Consider the following 20,133-nt stretch of genomic DNA (forward strand, 5'->3'; position numbering starts at 1 on the left):
AGATAGATAGATAGATAGATAGATAGATAGATAGATAGATAGATAGATAGATAGATAGATAGATAGATAGATAGATAGATAGATAGATAGATAGATAGATAGATAGATAGATAGATAGATAGATAGATAGATAGATAGATAGATAGATAGATAGATAGATAGATAGATAGATAGACTGTGGTCCTCCATCAAACTCAATCACATCAAGAAGGGAAAAAAAGTATGTACTTTTCCGTACATTGAAAGCTATTATTAAGTTAAACAGAGTACCAGACGAAAGAGTCTGAGTCGAAGAGAGAGAGAGAGAGAGACAGACAGAGAAAGAGAGAGAGATAGAGAGAGAGAGAGAGAGAGAGAGAGAGAGACAGAAAGAGACAGAAAGAGAGAGAGAGAGAGAGAGAGAGAGAGAGAGAGACAGAGAAAGAGAGAGAGAAAGAGAGAGAAAGAGCGAGAGAGAGAGACATAGAAAGAGAGAGAGAGCGAGAGGGAGAGAGAGAGAGACAGACAGAGAAAGAGAGAGAGAGAGGGAGAGAGAGAGCCGGAGTGACAGACACTGATTGGACAGAGTGTTTTGTGGATTATGGATTTCTCTCTACCTCCATATCCGTAATGTGATACATGGAAAAACCAGAGAATAAGTGCCGGGGAATAAGGGTTGAGGGGGGCCGAGTCCCAAATTGCAATATATCCCATACATAGTGCACTACTTTTGACAAGAGCCCAAAAGTTGTGCACTATATAGGGAATAGGGTAGCATTTGGGCTGCAGATACAGCAGGGTGGTATAAAGATGTGTGTTCTCTTCACTATTGCTGTTGATGGACACAGAGTGCCATAATGAAACAGTTCTCCACTCTGAGCATCAAAACAGTGGAACATTAGATCGATGAGAATGAACAGCAACAGGATGGCCTCTTACCCCCTTTTCCCCCCTCTCTCTATCCCCATCTGTCTACCCCAATCTCCCTTTCTCACTTGCTGACTCGTGCAATCAAGGTGGAGAGCCTCTGGTTGCTACTTCAGTGGCTCACTTTACCTGTTAGAAACAAAGTAACTAGACATACTGTATGTACGGGTATGCTGTTTCCAACGGTTATAGGTCGACCTACCTGCAGTGTATGAAGTCAGGCACAGGGTTGTGAACGCTGAAGGAGGCTGCGTCGAGGTCTCTACAGATCTCCACGTTGTCTCCGGCCATGAGACGGACGGCTGCCTTGTTCTCCTCATCAAATATACTCCCCTGGAGTGAGGCGCAGAGGAGGAGCATGAAGTCATCTAGAGAGGAGAGGAAGAGAGGAGGTAGGAAGGAGAGGAGGTAGGAAGAGAGGAGGTAGGAAGGAGAGGAGGAGAGAGGAGAGGAAGAGAGGAGGAGAGGAAGGAGAGGAGGTAGGAAGGAGAGGAGGAGAGAGGAGAGGAAGAGAGGAGGAGAGGAAGGAGAGGAGAGAGGAAGGAGAGGAGGTAGGAAGGAGAGGACATAGAAAAGCAGATTTTAGCTACATATCAAACTAGTATTAAACCAAAAATGTAGATAGAGATAGATAGGCAATATAATCAATTCTATCCAACCCTGTCCATACTGATCCATTATACCAACCCTGTCCCCACTGATCCCATTATACCAACCCTGTCCCCACCGATCCCATTATATCAACCCTGTCCATACCGATCCCATTATACCAACCCTGTCCCCACCGATCCCATTATATCAACCCTGTCCCCACCGATCCCATTATACCAACCCTGTCCCCACCGATCCCATTATATCAACCCTGTCCATACCGATCCCATTATACCAACCCTGTCCCCACCGATCCCATTATATCAACCCTGTCCCCACCGATCCCATTATACCAACCCTGTCCCCACCGATCCCATTATACCAACCCTGTCCATACTGATCCCATTATATCAACCCTGTCCATACCGATCCCATTATACCAACCCTGTCCATACCGATCCCATTATACCAACCCTGTCCATACTGATCCCATTATATCAACCCTGTCCATACCGATCCCATTATACCAACCCTGTCCATACCGATCCCATTATACCAACCCTGTCCATACTGATCCCATTATATCAACCCTGTCCCCACCGATCCCATTATACCAACCCTGTCCATACTGATCCCATTATATCAACCCTGTCCATACCGATCCCATTATACCAACCCTGTCCATACCGATCCCATTATACCAACCCTGTCCATACTGATCCCATTATATCAACCCTGTCCATACCGATCCCATTATACCAACCCTGTCCATACCGATCCCATTATACCAACCCTGTTCATACTGATCCCATTATACCAACCCTGTCCCCACCGATCCCATTATACCAACCCTGTTCATACTGATCCCATTATACCAACCCTGTCCCCACCGATCCCATTATACCAACCCTGTTCATACTGATCCCATTATATCAACCCTGTCCATACCGATCCCATTATACCAACCCTGTCCATACTGATCCCATTATACCAACCCTGTCCATACTGATCCCATTATATCAACCCTGTCCCCACCGATCCCATTATACCAACCCTGTCCCCACCGATCCCATTATATCAACCCTGTCCCCACCGATCCCATTATACCAACCCTGTCCCCACCGATCCCATTATACCAACCCTGTCCATACTGATCCCATTATACCAACCCTGTCCCCACCGATCCCATTATACCAACCCTGTCCATACTGATCCCATTATATCAACCCTGTCCCCACCGATCCCATTATACCAACCCTGTCCCCACCGATCCCATTATACCAACCCTGTCCCCACTGATCCCATTATATCAACCCTGTCCCCACCGATCCCATTATACCAACCCTGTCCCCACCGATCCCATTATACCAACCCTGTCCCCACTGATCCCATTATATCAACCCTGTCCCCACCGATCCCATTATATCAACCCTGTCCCCACCGATCCCATTATACCAACCCTGTCCATACTGATCCCATTATACCAACCCTGTCCCCACCGATCCCATTATACCAACCCTGTCCCCACCGATCCCATTATATCAACCCTGTCCCCACCGATCCCATTATACCAACCCTGTCCCCACCGATCCCATTATACCAACCCTGTCCATACTGATCCCATTATACCAACCCTGTCCCCACCGATCCCATTATACCAACCCTGTTCATACTGATCCCATTATACCAACCCTGTCCCCACCGATCCCATTATACCAACCCTGTTCATACTGATCCCATTATATCAACCCTGTCCCCACCGATCCCATTATACCAACCCTGTCCCCACCGATCCCATTATATCAACCCTGTCCCCACCGATCCCATTATACCAACCCTGTCCCCACCGATCCCATTATACCAACCCTGTCCATACCGATCCCATTATACCAACCCTGTCCCCACCGATCCCATTATACCAACCCTGTCCCCACCGATCCCATTATACCAACCCTGTCCCCACCGATCCCATTATACCAACCCTGTCCCCACCGATCCCATTATACCAACCCTGTTCATACTGATCCCATTATATCAACCCTGTTCATACCGATCCATAATAGTCCAACAGAACCATATGATACATACAGACGAGAAAGATTGGGTTGGGTTTGGTGTGGAAGTCAGGGAAATATAGCCACTTGATGACGTTGGAGTCCATTGCAGAGTTAGGGAACCGCCATGGGTAGTCTGAAGGGATAGAAAGCAACAACATCAAAAAAAATACTATATTAAAATATAAGAAAATCACACACATTTCACACACTTAAACAGGCAATTACATGTAAACTCTATAATGCAACAAACACTATCTATACAGCAGTATGTGGACACCCCTTCAAATTAGTGGATTCGGGCTTTTTCAGCCACACCCGTTGCTGATAGGTGTATAAAATTGAGCACACAGACATAGCCAAACACTGGCAGTAGAATGGTCCGTACTGAAGAGCTCAGTGACTTTCAATGTGGTACCGTCACAGAATGCCACCTTTCCAACAAGTCAGTTCGTCAAATTTCTGCCCTGTTAGAGCTGCCCTGTAACTGCTGTTAATGTGAAGTGGAAACGTCTAGGAGCAACAACGGCTCAGCCGCGAAGTGGTAGGCCACACAAGCTCACAGAACGGGATCCCCGAGTGCTGAAGCGCGTAAAAATCGTCTGTCCTCAGTTGCAACACTCACTACCGAGTTCCAAAATGCCTCTGGAAGCAACGTCAGCACAAGAAATGTTCGTCTGGAGCTTCATGAAATGAGTTTCTATGACCGAGCAGCCGCACACAAGCCTAAGATCACCACGCACAATGCCAAGCGTCGGCTGGAGTGGTGTAAAGCTCGCCACCACTGGACTCTGGAGCAGTGGAAACACGTTCTCTGGAGTGATGAATCACGCTTCACCATCTGGCAGTCCGACGGACGAATCTGGGTTTGGCGGATGCCAGGAGAACGATACCTGCCCCAATGCATAGAGCCAAGTGTACAGTTTAGCCAGTTAAAGTCTACCTGGCGGCAGGTAGCCTAGTGGTTAGAGCAGGTAGCCTAGTGGTTAGAGCGTTGGACTAGTAACCAGCAGGTAGCCTAGTGGTTAGAGCAGGTAGCCTAGTGGTTAGAGCGTTGGACTAGTAACCAGCAGGTAGCCTAGTGGTTAGAGCAGGTAGCCTAGTGGTTTGAGCGTTGGACTAGTAACCAGCAGGTAGCCTAGTGGTTAGAGCGTTGGACTAGTAACCAGCAGGTAGCCTAGTGGTTAGAGCAGGTAGCCTAGTGGTTAGAGCAGGTAGCCTAGTGGTTAGAGCAGGTAGCCTAGTGGTTAGAGCAGGTAGCCTAGTGGTTAGAGCAGGTAGCCTAGTGGTTAGAGCGTTGGACTAGTAACTGAAAGTTTGCAAGATTGAATCCCCGAGCTGACAAGGTAAAAATCTGTCATTCTGCCCCCTGAACAAGGTAGTTAACCCACTGTTCCTAGGCCGTCATTGTAAATAAGAATTTGTTCTTAACTGACTTGTCTAGTTAAATAAAGGTAAAATAAAAAAGTTTGGTAGAGGAGGAATAATTGTCTGGGACTGTTTTTCATGGTTCGGGGTAGATCCCTTAGTTCCGGTGAAGGAAAATCTTAACGCTACAGAATACAATTACATTCTAGAAGATTCTGTGCTTCCAGCATTGTGGCAGCAGTTTGGGAAGGCTCTTTCCTGTTTCAGCATGACAATGCCCCCGTGCACAAAGCAAGGTCCATACAGAAATGGTTTGTCAAGATCATTGTGGAAGAACTTGACTGGCCTGCACAGAGCCCTGACCTCAGAGCCCTGATCAAACACCTTTGGGATGAATTGGAACGCCGACTGCGAGCCAGGCCTAATCGCCCAACATCATTGCCCGACCTCACTAATGCTCTTGTGGCTGAATGGAAGCAAGTCCCTGCAGCAATGTTCCAACATCTAGTGGAAAGCCTTCGCAGAAGAGTGGAGGCTGTTATAGCAGCAATGTTCCATCATCTAGTGGAAAGCCTTCCCAGAAGAGTGGAGGCTGTTATAGCAGCAAAGGGAGAACCAACTCCAATGAGATGTTCGACGAGCATGTGTACACATTTTTTGGGTCATGTTGTGTACATACACAGACAGACACACCTACCTTTGCAAGCTGCAGGTGGTATCCCGATGCACACAAAGTACTGCCAGGTTAGAATACAGGCCTGGAAACAACAGTATTTAGGCCAGATCTCAGCTATAGCTTTCCTTCTCCGTCTGTACATCACGGCTATCAGAGAGAAGGCATGCAGCATAGCATAGAAGTCCATACGCTGGCCAATCACATTCACCGCCAGTAGGAAGCACGTCTAGAACAGGGAGAGAAAGAGGTAGATAGAGAGAGTGAAGTTTAGCCAAAATGATATATAATGGTTTCTACCTTCCTCCAGCCCAAATGATCTCTCTGAATATAATGGTTTCTACCTACCTCCAGCCCAAATGATCTCTCTGAATATAATGGTTTCTACCTTCCTCCAGCCCAAATGATCTCTCTGAATATAATGGTTTCTACCTACCTCCAGCCCATGTGATCTCTCTGAATATAATGGTTTCTACCTACCTCCAGCCCATGTGATCTCTCTGAATATAATGGTTTCTACCTACCTCCAGCCCATGTGATCTCTCTGAATATAATGGTTTCTACCTACCTCCAGCCCATGTGTATTCTCTCTGAATATAATGGTTTCTACCTACCTCCAGCCCATGTGATCTCTCTGAATATAATGGTTTCTACCTTCCTCCAGCCCAAATGATCTCTCTGAATATAATGGTTTCTACCTACCTCCAGCCCATGTGATCTCTCTGAATATAATGGTTTCTACCTTCCTCCAGCCCATGTGATCTCTCTGAATATATTCGCTTCTACCTACCTCCAGCCCGAACTTGTAGAAGAAGTAGTTGATGAAGTACTTGACACAGTTGATGATGCCGTTGTCGAGGTGTTGCCGCGTGATGTCATGGAAGATGATGCGAGCAGCGGGTGCGGTGAGCTTGTTCCTCAGTCTGTAGTACTGCTGGTGACGGTAGATGGTCACCTCAAACGCCAGCATGGCCAACATCAGCAGGTTGTTCTGGAGGAGGAGGCGAGGAAGAAACAGTGAAGCAACAGAATAGATCTTTGATGTACATTTCAAATAAATTGTTTGTTATTTTTGCAGAACTGACTCAGTTTATAGAGGTAGATGTGTAGTATAGCCCTGGCTCAGAGACTGGTCCTTCTAGCCTTGACTCAGAGACCGGTCCTTCTAGCACCTACTCAGAGACTGGTCCTTCTAGCACCGACTCAGAGACTGGTCCTTCTAGCTCTGACTCAGAGACTGGTCCTTCTAGCCCTGACTCAGAGACTGGTCCTTCTAGCCCTGACTCATACTGGTCCTTCTAGCCCTGACTCAGAGACTGGTCCTTCTAGCCCTGACTCAGAGACTTGTCCTTCTAGCCCAGACTCAGAGACTGGTCCTTCTAGCCCTGACTCAGACTGGTACTTCTAGCCTTGACTCAGATACTGGTCCTTCTAGCACCGACTCAGACGGGTCATTCTATCCTTGATTCAGAGACTGGTCCTTCTAGCCCTGACTCAGACTGGTCCTTCTAGCCTTGACTCAGAGACTGGTCCTTCTAGCCCTGACTCAGAGATTGGTCCTTCTAGCACCGACTCAGACTGGTCCTTCTAGCCCTGACTCGGATACTGGTCCTTCTAGCCTTGACCCAGAGACTGGTCCTTCTAGCCTTGACTCAGAGACTGGACCTTCTAGCCTTGACTCAGAGACTGGTCCTTCTAGCCTTGACTCAGAGACTGATCCTTCTAGCCCTGACTCAGAGATCGGTCCTTCTAGCACCGACTAAGACTGGTCCTTCTAACCCTGACTCAGAGACTGGTCCTTCTAGCACCGACTGAGAGACTGGTCCTTCTAGCCTTGACTCAGAGACTGGTCCTTCTAGCACCGATGCAGACTGGTCCTTCTAGCCTTGACTCAGAGACTGGTCCTTCTAGCCTTGATTCAGAGAACGGTCCTACTAGCCCTGACTCAGAGACCGGTCCTTCTAGCCCTTACTCGGAGACCGGTCTTTCTAGCCCTGACTCAGAGACCGTCCTTCTAGTCCTGACTCAGAGACCGGTCCTTCTAGCCCTGACTCAGAGACCGGTCCTTCTAGCCCTGACTCAGAGACTGGTCCTTCTAGCCTTGACTCAGAGACTGGTCTTTCTAGCCCTGACTCAGAGACTGGTCTTTCTAGCCCTGACTCAGAGACTGGTCCTTCTAGCACTGACTCAGAGACTGGTCCTTCTAGCCTTGATTCAGAGACTGGTCCTTCTAGCACTGATTCAGAGACGGGTCCTTCTAGCACTGACTCAGAGACTGGTCCGTCTAGCACCGACTCATAGACTGGTCCTTCTAGCCCTGACTCAGAGACTGGTCCTTCTAGCCTTGACTCAGAGACTGGTCCTTCTAGCCCTGACTCAGAGACCGGTCCTTCTAGCCCTGACTCAGAGACTGGTCCTTCTAGCCTTGACTCAGAGACTGGTCCGTCTAGCCTTGACTCAGAGACTGGTCCTTCTAGCCCTGACTCAGAGACGGGTCCTTCTAGCCTTGATTCAGAGACTGGTCCGTCTAGCACCGACTCATAGACTGGTCCTTCTAGCCCTGACTCAGAGACTGGTCCTTCTAGCCTTGACTCAGAGACTGGTCCTTCTAGCCCTGAGTCAGAGACTGGTCCTTCTAGCATTGACTCAGAGACTGGTCCTTCTAGCCTTGACTCAGAGACTGGTCCTTCTAGCCTTGATTCAGAGACTGGTCCTTCTAGCCCTGACTCAGACTGGTCTTTCTAGCACAGACACAGAGACTGGTCCTTATAGCCCTGACTCAGAGATCGGTCCTTCTAGCCCTGACTCAGAGACCGGTCCTTCTAGCCTTGACTCAGAGACAGGCCCTTCTAGCCCTGACTCAGAGACTGGTCCTTCTAGCACCGACTCAGAGACTGGTCCTTCTAGCACCGACTCAGAGACTGGTCCTTCTAGCCCTGACTCAGAGACTGGTCCTTCTAACACCGACTCAGAGACTGGTCCTTCTAACACCGACTCAGAGACTGGTCCTTCTAGCCCTGACTCAGAGACCGGTCCTTCTAGCCTTGACTCAGAGACTGGTCCTTCTAGCACCGACTCAGAGACTGGTCCTTCTAACACCGACTCAGAGACTGGTCCTTCTAACACCGACTCAGAGACTGGTCCTTCTAACACCGACTCAGAGACTGGTCCTTCTAGCACCGACTCAGAGGCTGGTCCTTCTAGCTCTGACTCAGAGGCTGGTCCTTCTAGCACCGACTCAGAGGCTGGTCCTTCTAGCTCTGACTCAGAGGCTGGTCCTTCTAGCTCTGACTCAGAGACAGGTCCTTCTAGCCCTGACTCAGAGACTGGTCCTTCTAGCACCAACTCAGAGACTGGTCCTTCTAACACCGACTCAGAGACTGGTCCTTCTAACACCGACTCAGAGACTGGTCCTTCTAACACCGACTCAGAGACTGGTCCTTCTAGCACCGACTCAGAGACTGGTCCTTCTAGCTCTGACTCAGAGGCTAGTCCTTCTAGCCCTGACTCAGAGACTGGTCCTGACTCACAGGCAGATAATCAAAGGTGAGTCTCTCCCAATGTCCTGGGTTCTGAGATTAATGAAAAACTCAGTGTATGAGTTTTCTATCTTGTTTGAGAACTATTTCCTATGTTTGCATGTCCCAAAGTGATGCTATACTACTACACCATATAGATGTCTTGTTTTATAAGTAAACGTGATCGGTTAGTGTCTCCTCACCCTGAGGTTCTCCAGTAGAGGGTTGAACTTGTTGAGACCGACCCAGTTGGACGGGTCTACTGGCTCCTTGTACAGCAGAGAGTCTTTCATTTCCTCTCTCTGTTTCTCTGTGTAGTTCATTGGCTGGGGAGGAAGAGGAATCAGAACAGGAGTCAGTCAGTCAAACCATATTCAAACGACCCGATGCTTTTGTAAGTACCCTTACGAACAACCCAGAAGAGGATGAAGAGGAGTCAGTCCAAAACATAAAATGTTCATAGTTACAGTTACAGTTACATATTGGTATCTATCTCCATACGTTTGAATACATATCTTCAAATGTCTTTGGCTAAGGCTTCGGCATAGAATTGAGAAACAGAAATAAAAAATCTATCCATCAGCCAACCATTCCATAAACCAACCGACCAAACAACCAGCCAACCATTCCATCAACTAACCAACCATTCCACCTACCAACCAACCATTCCATCCACCAACCAACCATTCCATCAACCAACAAAACAACCATCCAACCAACCATTCCATCACCAACCAACCATTCCATCAACCAACCAGCAAACCACTCCATCAACCAACCAAACTTTCCATCAACCAACCAGCAAACCATTCCATAAACTAACCAACCATTCCATCAACCAACCAACCATTCCATCATCAACCAACCATTCCATCAACCAACCAACCAGCACATCCATCAACCAGCAAACCATTCCATCCACCAACCAACCACTCGATCAACCAACCAACCAACCAACCATTCCATCAACCAACCAACCATTCCATCAACCAGCAAACCACCAACCAGCAAACCATTCCATCCACCAACCAACCACTCGATCAACCACCAACCAACCATTCCATCAACCAACCAACCATTCTATCAACCAGCAAACAATTCCATCAACCAACCAATCTTTCCATCCACCACCAACCCTTCCATTAACCAACCAACCATTCCATCCAGCAGCCAACCATTCCATCAACCAACAAACCATTCTATCAACCAACAAACCATTCCATCAACCAACCAACCATTCCACCACCAACCAACCATTCGATTAACCAACCAACCATTCCATCAACCCATCAACCAACCATTCCATCAACCAACCATTCCATCAACCAACCATTCCATCAACCAACCACCAACCATTCCATCAACCAACCAACCAACCATTCCATAAACCAACCATTCCATCAACCAGCCAACCATTCCATCAACCAACAATTCCATCAACCAACCAACCATTCCATCAACCAGCCAACCATTCCATCAACCAACAAACCATTCCATCCACCAACAAACCATTCCATCATCCAACCAACCATTCCAACAACCAACCAACCATTCGATTAACCAACCAACCATTCCATCAACCCATCAACCAACCATTCCATCAAACAACCAACCAACCATTCCATCAACCAACCATTCCATCACCAGCCAACCATTCCATCAACCAACAATTCCATCAATCAACCAACCATTCCATCACCAACCAACCATTCCATCAACCAGCCAACTATTCCACCACCAACCAACCATTCCATCAACCAACCAACCATTCCATCAACTAGCCAACCATTCCATCATTCAAACAACCATTCCATCATCAACCCACCAACCAACCTTTCCATCAGCCAACCAACCATTCCACAAACCATTCCACCAACCAACCATTCCATCAACCACCACCAACCATTCCATCAACCAACCATTGCATCAACCACCAACCAACCAGTCCATCCATCAACCAACCAACCATTATATCCACCAGCCAACCATTCTGTCACTAGCCAACCATTCCATCAACTCACCAACCAACCTTTCCATCAGCCAACCAACCATTCCATCAACCAACCAAACAACCATTCCATCATCAACCAACCAACCAACCTTTCCATCAGCCAACCAACAATTCCATTAACCAACCAACCAACCAATCCATCAACCAATCAACCAACCATTCTATCAACCAGCAAACCATTCCATCAACCAACCAATCTTTCCATCAACCCATCAACCCTTCCATTAACCAACCAACCATTCCATCAACCAGCCAACCATTCCATCAACCATCAACCATTCCATCAACCAACCATTCCATCAACCAACCAACCATTCAATCAACCAACCAACCATTCCATCAACCAACCAACCAACCATTCCATCAACCAAACATTCCCAACCACCAATCTTTCATCAACCCATCAACCCTTCCATTAACCAACCAACCATTCCATCAACCAGCCAACCATTCCATCAACCAACCAACCATTCCATCAACCAACCAACCATTCAATCAACCAACCAACCATTACATCAACCAAACAACCAACCAAACATTCCATCAACCAAACATTCCATCATCCAGCCAATCTATCCATCAACCAAACAACCATTCCAGCAACCAACCCACCAACCAACCTTTCCATCAGCCAACCAACCAACCATTCCATCAACCAACCAACCATTCCATCAACCAATCAACCAACCATTCTATCAAATAGCCATTCTATCCACCAGCCAGCAAACAATTCCATCAACCAACCAACCTTTCCATCAGCCAACCAACCATTCCATCAACCAACCAACCATTCCATCAACCAATCAACCAACCATTCTATCAAATAGCCATTCTATCCACCAGCCAGCAAACCAATCCCTCAACCAACCAACCTTTCCATCTGCCAACCAACCATTCCATCAACCAATCAACCATTCCATCAACCATTTAACCAACCATTTTAGCAGCCAGCCAACCATTCTGTCAACCAACCAACCATTCTATCAACCAGCCAACCATTCCATCAACCAACCAACCGTTCCATCAACCAACCAACCATTCCATCAACCAACCAACCTTTCCATCAGCCAACCAACCATTCCATCAACCAACCAACCATCCCATCAACCAATCAACCAACCATTCTATCAACCAGCCATTCTATCACCAGCCAGCAAACCATTCCATCAACCAACCAACCTTTCCATCATCAACCAACCAATCCCTCAACCAACCTTTCCATCTGCCAACCAACCATCCATCAACCAATCAACCATTCCATCAACCATTAAACCAACCATTTTAGCAGCCAGCCAACCATTCTGTCAACCAACCAACCATTCTATCAACCAGCCAACCATTCCATCAATCAACCAACCATTCCATCAACCAACCAACCATTCCATCAACCAACCAACCATTCAATCAACCAACCAACCATTCCATCAACCAACCAACCAACCATTCCATCAACCAAACATTCCATCAACCAACCAATCTTTCCATCAACCCATCAACCCTTCCATTAACCAACCAACCATTCCATCAACCAGCCAACCATTCCATCAACCAACCATTCCATCAACCAACCAACCATTCCATCAACCAACCAACCATTCAATCAACCAACCAACCATTACATCAACCAACCAACCAACCAAACATTCCATCAACCAAACATTCCATCATCCAGCCAATCTATCCATCAACCAAACAACCATTCCAGCAACCAACCCACCAACCAACCTTTCCATCAGCCAACCAACCAACCATTCCATCAACCAACCAACCATTCCATCAACCAATCAACCAACCATTCTATCAAATAGCCATTCTATCCACCAGCCAGCAAACAATTCCATCAACCAACCAACCTTTCCATCAACCAACCAACCATTCCATCAACCAATCAACCAACCATTCTATCAAATAGCCATTCTATCCACCAGCCAGCAAACCAATCCCTCAACCAACCAACCTTTCCATCTGCCAACCAACCATTCCATCAACCAATCAACCATTCCATCAACCATTTAACCAACCATTTTAGCAGCCAGCCAACCATTCTGTCAACCAGCCAACCATTCCATCAACCAACCAACCGTTCCATCAACCAACCAACCATTCCATCAACCAACCAACCTTTCCATCAGCCAACCAACCATTCCATCAACCAACCAACCATCCCATCAACCAATCAACCAACCATTCTATCAACCAGCCATTCTATCACCAGCCAGCAAACCATTCCATCAACCAACCAACCTTTCCATCATCAACCAACCAATCCCTCAACCAAGCTTTCCATCTGCCAACCAACCATTCCATCAACCAATCAACCATTCCATCAACCATTTAACCAACCATTTTAGCAGCCAGCCAACCATTCTATCAACCAGCCAACCATTCCATCAATCAACCAACCATTCCATCAACCAACCAACCATTCCATCAACCAACCAACCATTCCATCAACCAACCAACCAACCATTCCATCAACCAAACATTCCATCAACCAACCAATCTTTCCATCAACCCATCAACCCTTCCATTAACCAACCAACCATTCCATCAACCAGCCAACCATTCCATCAACCAACCAACCATTCCATCAACCAACCAACCATTCCATCAACCAACCAACCATTCAATCAACCAACCAACCATTACATCAACCAACCAACCAACCATTCCATCAACCAAACATTCCATCATCCAGCCAATCTATCCATCAACCAAACAACCATTCCAGCAACCAACCCACCAACCAACCTTTCCATCAGCCAACCAACCAACCATTCCATCAACCAACCACCACCATTCCATCAACCAATCAACCAACCATTCTATCAAATAGCCATTCTATCCACCAGCCAGCAAACAATTCCATCAACCAACCAACCTTTCCATCAGCCAACCAACCATTCCATCAACCAACCAACCATTCCATCAACCAATCAACCAACCATTCTATCAAATAGCCATTCTATCACCAGCCAGCAAACCAATCCCTCAACCAACCAACCTTTCCATCTGCCAACCAACCATTCCATCAACCAATCAACCTTCCATCCACATTTAACCAACCATTTTAGCAGCCAGCCAACCATTCTGTCAACCAACCAACCATTCTATCAACCAGCCAACCATCCATCAACCACCAACCGTTCCATCAACCAACCAACCATTCCATCAACCAACCAACCTTTCCATCAGCAACCAACCATTCCATCAACAACCAACCATCCCATAAACCAATCAACCAACCATTCTATCAACCAGCCATTCTATCACCCCAGCAAACCATTCCATCAACCACCAACCAACCTTTCCATCATCAACCAACCAATCCCTCAACCAACCTTTCCATCTGCCAACCAACCATTCCATCAACCAATCAACCATTCCATCAACCATTTAACCAACCATTTTAGCAGCCAGCCAACCATTCTGTCAACCAACCAACCATTCTATCAACCAGCCAACCATTCCATCAATCAACCAACCATTCCATCAACCAACCAACCATTCCATCAACCAACCAACCTTTCCATCAGCCAAACAACCATTCCATCAACCAATCAACCATTCCATCAACCAATCAACCAACCATTCTAGCAGCCAGCCAGCCATTCTGTCAACCAACAAACCATTCTATCCACCAGCCAACCATTCCATCAACCAACCAACCTTTCCATTAACCAACCAATTGGTTGACCAACCATTCCATCAACCAACCAACCCACCAACCAACCTTTCCATCAGCCAACCAACCATTCCATCAACCAACCAACCATTCCATCAACCAGCCAACCTTTCTACCCACCGAATTGCCCTACTCACCATGGAGCAGTTCTTGGAGTAAGAGGCAGGTTGTATAGATTCCAGCTGGTACAACATCTTACAGACGATGATAACACAGGTCCAGACTGTACAGATACTGGAGGCTAGGGGTCTGAACTGACTGAAGGGCAGAGCGAAGGCCCAGCAAGCCATGAATACGTAGTTGAACAAGGACACCTGCCAGAGAGGTGAAACAGTTACGTTTAGTGTCAGTATCACTACTAGCTTTATTAAAAGATCACTACTAAAAACACAAACTTCCAAGAGTGGACAAGGATTGTTATTAGGATCAACTGAAACAGAGATGGTTTGGGTGATAAGTAGCTAGTCATTCAATTGTTAGTGTAATGCCTAAGTGGAAGCTCAGCCTTAACACAGTTTTGTGGCAAGCAGGGCAGCTGGGCTCAAAACCCTTACCTCCTTAACAGAGACCAGTATGATATACGAAGAGACGATCTTGATGATGTGTATCTCTAGGAGCCACCAGATGAAGAGCTGCAGCTTGTGGAAATATTCCAGGAACTTGAGGAACAGCACAGTCAGACGGTCCACCACCAGGTGCCACTTATTCTTTAGGTCTGACAGGAACAGGACGAGACAGGAAGCAATCTGTCAGTCACTCAGTCAGTCTGCCAATCAGTCAGTCAAATTTATCAGTCAGTCAGCCAGAAGTCAGTCAGCCAGTTAATCAGTCAGTCAATAAGTCAGTCAACCAGTAGTCAGTCAATCAGTCAGCTAGTCAGTCAGTCAGACAACCAGTCAGTCAGACAACCAGTCAGCCAGTTGGTCAATCAGTCAGTCAATCACTCCGTCAATCAGTCAGCCAGTTATCCAATCAGTCAGTCAATCAGTCAGCCAGTCAGTCAGCCAGTTATCCAATCAGTCTATTAGTCAACCAGTTATCCAATCAGTCAGTCAATCAGTCAGACAGCCAGTCAATCAGTCAGCCAGTTATCCAATCAGACAGTCAGCCAGTCAATCAGTCAGCCAGTTATCCAATCAGCCAGTCTATCAGTCACTCAGTTATCCAGTCAATCAGTCAGCCAGTCAATCAGTCAGCCAGTTATCCAATCAATCAGTCAGCCAGTCAATCAGTCAGAATATCAGTCAGCCAGTCAGCCAAACAGTCAGTCAGTCAATCAATCAGCTAGTCAGCAAGTCAATCAATCAATCAAATTCCCACACACAAAATAATATATAGTATTTTGACTATTTTTTATATATTTGGAAGAGTACTAGAATCTCTGTATATCTTATATTTGTCATATTTCACACACGTGTGTATTAATATGAATATGAGTGTGTGAATTGGAAATTTAATTTTTTAAATATCCCAACTCCCCCTAAGACAGCCTCGAAGAGTGCTTGGAGAGTCTTCACCTTGTCGGCAAACAAACAACCTTTTGGTTACTGGCCCAAAACTCTACCTACCGCCCGCTAGGCTACCTGCCTTCCCGCTAGGCTACCTGCCGCCCTGCTAGTCTACCTGCCGCCCCGCTAGTCTACCTGCCGGTCCGCTAGTCTACCTGCCTTCCCGCTAGGCTACCTGCCTTCCCGCTAGTCTACCTGCCTTCCCGCTAGTCTACCTGCCTTCCCGCTAGTCTACCTGCCTTCCCGCTAGGCTACCTGCCTTCCCGCTAGGCTACCTGCCTTCCCGCTAGTCTACCTGCCGCCCCGCTAGTCTACCTGCCTTCCCGCTAGGCTACCTGCCTTCCCGCTAGGCTACCTGCCTTCCCGCTAGTCTACCTGCCTTCCCGCTAGTCTACCTGCCTTCCCGCTAGTCTACCTGCCTTCCCGCTAGGCTACCTGCCTTCCCGCTAGTCTACCTGCCGCCCCGCTAGGCTACCTGCCTTCCCGCTAGGCTACCTGCCTTCCCGCTAGGCTACCTGCCTTCCCGCTAGGCTACCTGCCTTCCCGCTAGGCTACCTGCCTTCCCGCTAGTCTACCTGCCTTCCCGCTAGGCTACCTGCCGTCCCGCTAGGCTACCTGCCTTCCCGCTAGGCTACCTGCCTTCCCGCTAGGCTACCTGCCTTCCCGCTAGTCTATCTGCCTTCCCGCTAGGCTACCTGCCTTCCCGGTAGTCTACCTGCCGTCCCGCTAGTCTACCTGCCTTCCCGCTAGTCTACCTGCGTTCCCGCTAGGCTACCTGCCGCCCCGCTAGTCTACCTGCCTTCCCGCTAGTCTACCTGCGTTCCCGCTAGTCTGCCTGCCTTCCCGCTAGGCTACCTGCCGTCCCGCTAGGCTACCTGCCTTCCCGCTAGGCTACCTGCCGTCCCGCTAGTCTACCTGCCTTCCCGCTAGGCTACCTGCCTTCCCGCTAGGCTACCTGCCTTCCCGCTAGGCTACCTGTCTTCCCGCTAGGCTACCTGCCGTCCCGCTAGTCTACCTGCCTTCCCGCTAGGCTACCTGCCGCCCCGCTAGTCTACCTGCCGCACCGCTAGTCTACCTGCCGCCCCGCTAGTCCACCTGCCGCCCCGCTAGGCTTCCTGCCTCCCCGCTAGTCTGCCTGCCTCCCCGCTAGTCTACCTGCCGCCCCGATAGCCTACCTGCCGCCCCGCTAGTCTGCCTGCCTTCCCGCTAGGCTACCTGCCGTCCCGCTAGGCTACCTGCCTTCCCGCTAGGCTACCTGTCTTCCCGCTAGGCTACGTGCCGCCCCGCTAGTCTACCTGCCAGTCCGCTAGTCTACCTGCCGGTCCGCTAGTCTACCTGCCGGTCCGCTAGTCTACCTGCCACCCCGCTAGCCTACCTGCCTCCCCGCTAGTCTACCTGCCGGTCCGCTAGTCTACCTGCCGGTCCGCTAGTCTGCCGCCCTGACGGTATTCTGTGTACCTGAGGTAGTGTTTTCTGTGGAGGGATCTGGCTCAGTTCCCACACTGCAGTGGCCACTCTCCCCCGACACTGCATTGGACTCAAACGACTTATGGAACGATTGATGCAACTCGAAAGACTTTCCGAATGACTGACGTGACTCAAACGATTTGCTGAAGGACTGATGCAGGTCTATAGACTGACGGAGTCCTCCTTTCTGATTCATCCCTCCATCTTTCTCCTCCATCACCACCACCAGGGTTCCCTCCTTCTCTTTCTCCTTCTTCTTCTCTTTCTTGTCATCTGCTCGTATCACTCCTTCTCCAGAGGAGATGCTGAGCATGGTGATGTCAGCCAGGCTTCCATCCTGGTGTACCAGTCTGGGGAGATGGTGTTTAGATTTATGAGAGACATAGACACACACACACACACACACACACAAGCACACACACACACACACACACCCATGCAGACACACACACCCACGCAGACACACACACACACACACACACACACACACACACACACACACACACACACACACACACAAAAATAAAAACGTTTTCAAATGTTTTTATTTGGCGTACCCCCGACGGCATTCAGTGTACCCCAGAATACCTGGTCTAAATTCATAGGTTGAGGCTGGAGTCTAAACTAATCGAATGTCCTTCTGCGTACTGTCCTTCTGTGTACTGTCCTTCTGTCCTGCTGTGTACTGTCCTGCTGTTTACTGTCCTGCTGTTTACTGTCCTGCTGTTTACTGTCCTGCTGTTTACTGTCCTGCTGCGTACTGTCCTGCTGCGTACTGTCCTGCTGTGTACTGTCCTGCTGTGTACTGTCCTGCTGTTTACTGTCCTGCTGCATACTGTCCTGCTGCGTACTGTCCTGCTGTTTACTGTCCTGCTGTGTACTGTCCTGCTGTTTACTGTCCTGCTGTGTACTGTCCTGCTGTGTACTGTCCTGCTGTGTACTGTCCTGCTGTTTACTGTCCTGCTGTTTACTGTCCTGCTGTTTTCTGTCCTGCTGTGTACTGTCCTGCTGTTTACTGTCCTGCTGTTTACTGTCCTGCTGTGTACTGTCCTGCTGTTTACTGTCCTGCTGTTTACTGTCCTGCTGTGTAATGTCCTGCTGTTTACTGTCCTGCTGTGTACTGTCCTGCTGCGTACTGTCCTGCTGTTTACTGTCCTGCTGTGTACTGTCCTTCTGTCCTGCTGTTTACTGTCCTGCTGTTTACTGTCCTGCTGTTTTCTGTCCTGCTGTGTACTGTCCTGCTGTTTACTGTCCTGCTGTTTACTGTCCTGCTGCGTACTGTCCTGCTGTTTACTGTCCTGCTGCGTACTGTCCTGCTGTTTACTGTCCTGCTGTTTACTGTCCTGCTGTTTACTGTCCTGCTGCGTACTGTCCTGCTGTTTACTGTCCTGCTGTGTACTGTCCTGCTGTTTACTGTCCTGCTGTGTACTGTCCTGCTGCGTACTGTCCTGCTGCGTACTGTCCTGCTGTTTACTGTCCTGCTGTTTACTGTCCTGCTGTTTACTGTCCTGCTGCATACTGTCCTGCTGTTAACTGTCCTGCTGTTTACTGTCCTGCTGTTTACTGTCCTGCTGCGTACTGTCCTGCTGCGTACTGTCCTGCTGTGTACTGTCCTGCTGTGTACTGTCCTGCTGTTTACTGTCCTGCTGTTTACTGTCCTGCTGTGTACTGTCCTGCTGTGTACTGTCCTGCTGTTTACTGTCCTGCTGCGTACTGTCCTGCTGCGTACTGTCCTGCTGCGTACTGTCCTGCTGTTTACTGTCCTGCTGTGTACTGTCCTGCTGTTTACTGTCCTGCTGTTTACTGTCCTGCTGTTTACTGTCCTGCTGTGTACTGTCCTGCTGTTTACTGTCCTGCTGTGTACTGTCCTGCTGTTTACTGTCCTGCTGCGTACTGTCCTGCTGCGTACTGTCCTGCTGCGTACTGTCCTGCTGTTTACTGTCCTGCTGTGTACTGTCCTGCTGTTTACTGTCCTGCTGTTTACTGTCCTGCTGTTTACTGTCCTGCTGCGTACTGTCCTGCTGTTTACTGTCCTGCTGTTTACTGTCCTGCTGCGTACTGTCCTGCTGCGTACTGTCCTGCTGCGTACTGTCCTGCTGCGTACTGTCCTGCTGTTTACTGTCCTGCTGTTTACTGTCCTGCTGTGTACTGTCCTGCTGTTTACTGTCCTGCTGTTTACTGTCCTGCTGCGTACTGTCCTGCTGTTTACTGTCCTGCTGTTTACTGTCCTGCTGTGTACTGTCCTGCTGTGTACTGTCCTGCTGTGTACTGTCCTGCTGTTTACTGTCCTGCTGTTTACTGTCCTGCTGTGTACTGTCCTGCTGTTTACTGTCCTGCTGTTTACTGTCCTGC

General features: G+C 48.4%; 1 protein-coding gene across 1 annotated transcript in view; it reads right to left on the reverse strand.

Annotated features, from left to right (window-relative positions):
* LOC120055437 (piezo-type mechanosensitive ion channel component 2-like) overlaps window positions 1-20,133 on the reverse strand; it is a 198,147-nt gene that overhangs the window by 41,333 nt on the left and 136,681 nt on the right. Inside the window, exons 26-32 of the mRNA XM_039003300.1 lie at window positions 15,361-15,521; window positions 14,944-15,120; window positions 9,314-9,436; window positions 6,383-6,583; window positions 5,617-5,821; window positions 3,586-3,687; window positions 1,109-1,274 (exon numbers count right to left, since the gene is read on the reverse strand). Of these exons, the coding sequence (XP_038859228.1) occupies window positions 1,109-1,274; window positions 3,586-3,687; window positions 5,617-5,821; window positions 6,383-6,583; window positions 9,314-9,436; window positions 14,944-15,120; window positions 15,361-15,521 (1,135 nt within the window). The remainder of the gene's footprint in view (window positions 1-1,108; window positions 1,275-3,585; window positions 3,688-5,616; window positions 5,822-6,382; window positions 6,584-9,313; window positions 9,437-14,943; window positions 15,121-15,360; window positions 15,522-20,133) is intronic.

Source organism: Salvelinus namaycush, chromosome 11 (assembly GCF_016432855.1).
Source record: "Salvelinus namaycush isolate Seneca chromosome 11, SaNama_1.0, whole genome shotgun sequence".
In the NCBI taxonomy this organism is placed as follows: Eukaryota; Metazoa; Chordata; class Actinopteri; order Salmoniformes; family Salmonidae; genus Salvelinus; species Salvelinus namaycush.